The sequence below is a fragment of the Patella vulgata genome, chromosome 9, assembly GCF_932274485.2.
Source record: "Patella vulgata chromosome 9, xgPatVulg1.2, whole genome shotgun sequence".
NCBI lineage: Eukaryota > Metazoa > Mollusca > Gastropoda > Patellidae > Patella > Patella vulgata.
Genome location: NC_065887.2, coordinates 2,091,768 through 2,096,678, shown reverse-complemented (window position 1 = coordinate 2,096,678; position 4,911 = coordinate 2,091,768). Strand labels below are relative to the sequence as shown.

Below are 4,911 nucleotides of genomic sequence, written 5' to 3'. Positions count from 1 at the left end.
ACCACAATACAATTGCCTTTGCTTGCTAAATCCGGTCAATGGTTTATCGTGAAAAAGCCCTTGCTATATCTATAAACTATGAATTATGTTTTAGATATATTATGTATGCGAAATATTATTGAAAAAAATGTTTTAATTTTAATGTTTTATTCAATATAATATTATGTATGTGAAATATTATAGTTTTTATTACATTAAATGTCTGTAAATTAACGTATTAAGATAATGTTCAGGTAATCTATCTATGTGACTATCCGGCTCTGAGAACCAGCCGTGCTGGCACTAATTAGTTGTGACGTAATTAAGTGTTTTCCCCAGGGCGGCATTTCTGACCACGCTATATAGGGCGCTTTTTGATTGGCTGGGTGTGGGAAATCCTTGTGGAAAATACCCTCTGACGTAGCCGAATATATTAATATATTACCTCGTTTTCGATTTTTTACAATCGCTTGAAAATTGACGATATTACGAGTTGTTTTGTTACGAAGTGAGAATTTTAGTCGTGGAACGGTGCAAATTGCGGTATCAAGGTGAGTTTGAATAACTTATTAATGCATATGAATTGATTCTATGTATAGTTGTGCATATATGTGTGTAATATCAATGACGAAACTATGTTCCAAGGATACCTACGAAGCTGCGAAAAAAAGTTAGTCGTATCAAAGAATTTCCAAGATGGCGGCGAATTTCTTCGATTTTCACTGTGTCGTCACACATTTCAATTCAAAATCACATGAACATGGCTATACTTATATGCATCAAAGCACACAAATAATGCAAAATAATAGTCAATTAATATGTTGTATGTCTGGATTGTGATAAAAATACATAGTTATCGAGGATTAAATGTCTCATAATTATGATAATATACGGCTCCTCCCCTGACTTTGTTTACAAAACAAACGCACATGGTCTTATGTTGGGGCTTTTTTTTCTTACTTTAAATGTATTTTGAGTCAGCAATACCTTATGTAAACAATCAACGTTGCTTTAAAAAAAAAAAAAAAAAAAAATATCTATATTAAATATTTTTTTTTGTTATTTTTCAGTAATAAATAAACCCTAGAATATCATAATATAATGCCTCCATCAAAGAAGAAAAGAAAGCTGAACCCAGACGCTGAACCTGGAATAGCAAGGTCTTATCTGAATGAGACATTTTGTGTTATCCCTGCTGGGAATAAACTTCAAAATGGACATGTCTTGTATATTTTTTTGCTACATGACTCGAGCGTGTCAAACGCTGAACGTGCAGTAAAGGAGACATTCAGTGAAGAAGAGCGTTCTGCCATTCCAATTTTAAAGGGGAAAATCACTTCTTTAGTGCAGCGGACAATAAAGAAATATAAGAGGCTAACAAATGAGAGTGAGATGCAGAAATTCAAGGATTGTTGTTGGGAAGAATTTTCAACAGAAGTAATATGTAGAAAACGTTTACAACCAGAACCACCAGGCACACCTAAAACTCCGAATTCAAGTTCCAGTTCCTCGTCTCACAAGAACTGTTCAAACTGTGTGAAACTTCGTGGGCGTCTGTACAAGGCTATTCAACGTCAAAAAGAGATGCAGGAAGCGCACTCTGCTCAAATTGAAGAATTCAGAAGAAAGTTGAGTAAGAAGAATGCTATCAGGGTCATTAATCAGAAATTAAAAAGAAAACTTAACCGTGTTAAGGAACTTGATGAATCAGATTCTTCTGGTTTGGGAGCAAAACTGAAAAAATTGAGAGATGTCGTGAAACAGAAGAAAAAACAGTGTAAAAGATTAAAGATAGAGCTCAGTGAAAAAACTAGTTTTATTGTTGATGAATCTGCCAAAGAAATCTCAGTACTTAAGAATAAGGTAAAAGCGCAAGATGAAGAGATTAGTTTTCTGCAAAACGACGTAGCTGTGCTTGAAGAGCAGATTGAAGACAGCGAAGATTCCTCCACCTCAGACATTTTTGAGAAACAAGGAAAGATGTACTCTTTACAAACACGTCTCTTTGTATATGACGCCATTACAAATCAAGTACCAACTGCTAATGTGCCTAAACTTTTAGATAAGTTTGTACAGAGGACTGGTGCCCAACTTGACAAAGTTCCCCACCGCAATACGGTAGAAATGATGGTGCGAGAAATGGGGTTGATATCTCAGCTTCAAGCAGCCGAAACTATCTTGGCCAATCCAGATTCAACCTTGGGATTCGATGCAACGACCCAGCAAGGCATTCACATCAACAGCATCCATATGACTTTTAAAAAAAATTCAGACAGTTGCCTTGTCATTGCAGTAGACCACCTACCAGGTGGGACGGCTGAGGATTATTCCCAGCACATAATTTCTTCCATTAATGAACTGGCAGTTGTTTACGCCGACTTTTACCAAAAGGACTATCAAACAGTTTCAAAATCTTTGACAGCAAATATTGCCAACAGTATGACCGACAGGTGTGCTTCTAATCATGCTGCTATTCGTCTTATTAATGCAGCATGGAACACTTCACTAAACGAACTGAACTGCCATCTTCACCCGCTTGACACTGTTGCATCAAAAGTTAGAGCGGCGTTGAAATCACTTCAACAAGAAAAGGGCCACGAGAAGGGAAAGCTGTTTGGACAAGATTGTCTTGCCGCAAATGTCATTTTGCAATTGAATAAAGTTCGTTTTAAGGATGGGAAAGGCGACCCAATGGGTTTTAAAATATTTCTTGAGGAAATGGGACTAGGGAAGGGATTTATCCCCCGATACAGGGGAAATCGCCTTCATGTACTTTTCCATCTTGCTGGCAAATACTTCGTTTATCATGCTGATTTCCTCAAGTTTTTGAATTCCCGTACTTCTCTTGGTGGCTTGCGATCGAGTTTGATGCTAGATTTTGAAAATTCAGTTACAAAGTTGGAGCTGCAGGTTCTGGGGTTGATTGGGAAGTTGTTCTCTGGACCCTGGATGAAGATGTTTTACACTTCGGCAGACACAGAAATACATCACATCAGAGGGATTAAGACTGTAGAAGAGGTCTTAAAGCGTGTTAAACTCCAGGAAAAGAACCCCACCACCATTCTTTCTCGTGAGAATGATTTCTTTGATAATATCCTAGAAAAAGACCCGATACTGTGTGCTTTACAACAAGAGGTACCATCCGACACAACCTTGTTTGCTGAAATGGTGAAAGTTTGTTTAGGGGCAATCGTGATAGTGCTAGAGAGACAATATGAGAAGTATTTTAACCTCGACATCACAGACGAATTGGAGAAGCAAACAGAGTCGGCCAGGTCGCACAATATAGATGCAGAGGAGGTAATGGGGATGTTTTCGGCAGCAAAACAGAAAGCTCAGAATGCGACTCTGTGTTTCCTCTCATCCAAAATCAGGGCGCAGAAAAACCGTGTAATTGATTTTCTAGACAACATGGGTGGTGATAAAAGAGAGAAGGTTGTTCAGTTTGCGGTGACGTATTCGAGAAAACAGAGAGAAAGAAAGAAAACTAAGCAGAAGGATGTGATGGTGGAAATAAAAAGAAGAAATGCCTTACAACAAGAGAAAAAAAACATGACAGAACTAAGAAAAATGGAAAAGAAATTAAAAACCACTGATACAGATCCAATTTCTCTGGCTGAAGCATTTCCTGGCACTGATAAAGGGATTCTGGATGATTTGGGGGATATATTGGAGGGTAAAGTCGTTGGCAAAGACCTTTGTCACTACTGGTTTGACACAGACAAGGGCGTTAAAGAACTGTATTATGGAAGAATAGAGAAACTCCGGAAGAATGGCATCGTTTATCGTGTGTGTTACTGGGCTGAGGGGGAGACTTTCGATGATGGAGAGTCGTACGACATTTCGAAATATTCCCTTGCTTCTGATCTAATCTTAAGTGACTTGATTTTGTGTTAAGACTAGACAACAGACTCATCTGAGTACTAAATTTCATCTTATTATATGGTACGACTGGTGATATTTATCTGTAACTGTGCATGTATTAGTGTTTTTGAACAGCTATCTTTTAGTAGAAATTTCAATGAAAAAGACCAAGTATTAAGGAAGTTATGACATTTCGAAATATTCCCTTGCTTCTGATCTAATCTTAAGTGACTTGATTTTGTGTTAAGACTAGACAACAGACTCATCTGAGTGCTAAATTTCATCTTATTATATGGTACGACTGGTGATATTTATCTGTAACTGTGCATGTATCAGTGTTTTTGAACAGCTATCTTTTAGTGGAAATTTCAATGAAAAAGACCAAGGAAGTTATGAGCATTTTTATGACCTGGTTAAGACTGGATAACGGACTCATCTGAGTGCTAAATTTCATCTTATTATATGGTACGACTGGTGATATTTATCTGTAACTGTGCATGTATTTGTGTTTTTGAACAGCTATCTTTTAGTAGAAATTTCAATGAAAAAGACCAAGTATTAAGGAAGTTATGAGCATTTTTATGATTTGGTTAAGACTAGACTACGGACTCATCTGTGTGTAGGAATTCATCTTATTATATGGTATGACTGGTGATATTTATCTGTAATTAAGAGATTAACTGTGCATGTATTAGTGGTTTTGAACAGCTATCTTTTAGTGAAAATTTCAATTAAAAAGACCAAATATTAAGGAAGTTATGAGCATTTTTGTGATTTGGTCAGTCGTCAATTAATCTCCACGAATTGGCGAATTGATTCATTAATTGGCGAATTGATTCATTAATTGATAATTAATTAATAATTGATCAAATTAATCAATCAATTAATTAATGTAATTGTATTGTGGTTTCAAATAGCTCTCCAACGATGCAAAAGTCATTGATATCTGTTGACTTTTGGGGGAACTGTGATGTTTTAAAGTGCGTACTTATTATTTTCACCCGAAAAGTGATCACGCTCAAGTCTTTGTATTCTAATTAAAACAAAGGGTCAATATTGACCCGATTT

At 36.5% G+C, this 4,911-nt stretch overlaps 1 protein-coding gene across 1 annotated transcript; it reads left to right on the top strand.

Moving 5' to 3' along the window:
• The first annotated feature begins 251 nt into the window (after nt 1-251).
• LOC130014357 (uncharacterized) lies at nt 252-4,598 on the top strand. The gene is made up of 2 exons (XM_056103442.1): nt 252-530; nt 1,050-4,598. The coding sequence occupies exon 2, from the start codon at nt 1,081-1,083 to the stop codon at nt 3,874-3,876; it is 2,796 nt and encodes a 931-aa protein (XP_055959417.1). The 5' UTR covers nt 252-530; nt 1,050-1,080; the 3' UTR covers nt 3,877-4,598.
• Nucleotides 4,599-4,911: the final 313 nt, after the last annotated feature.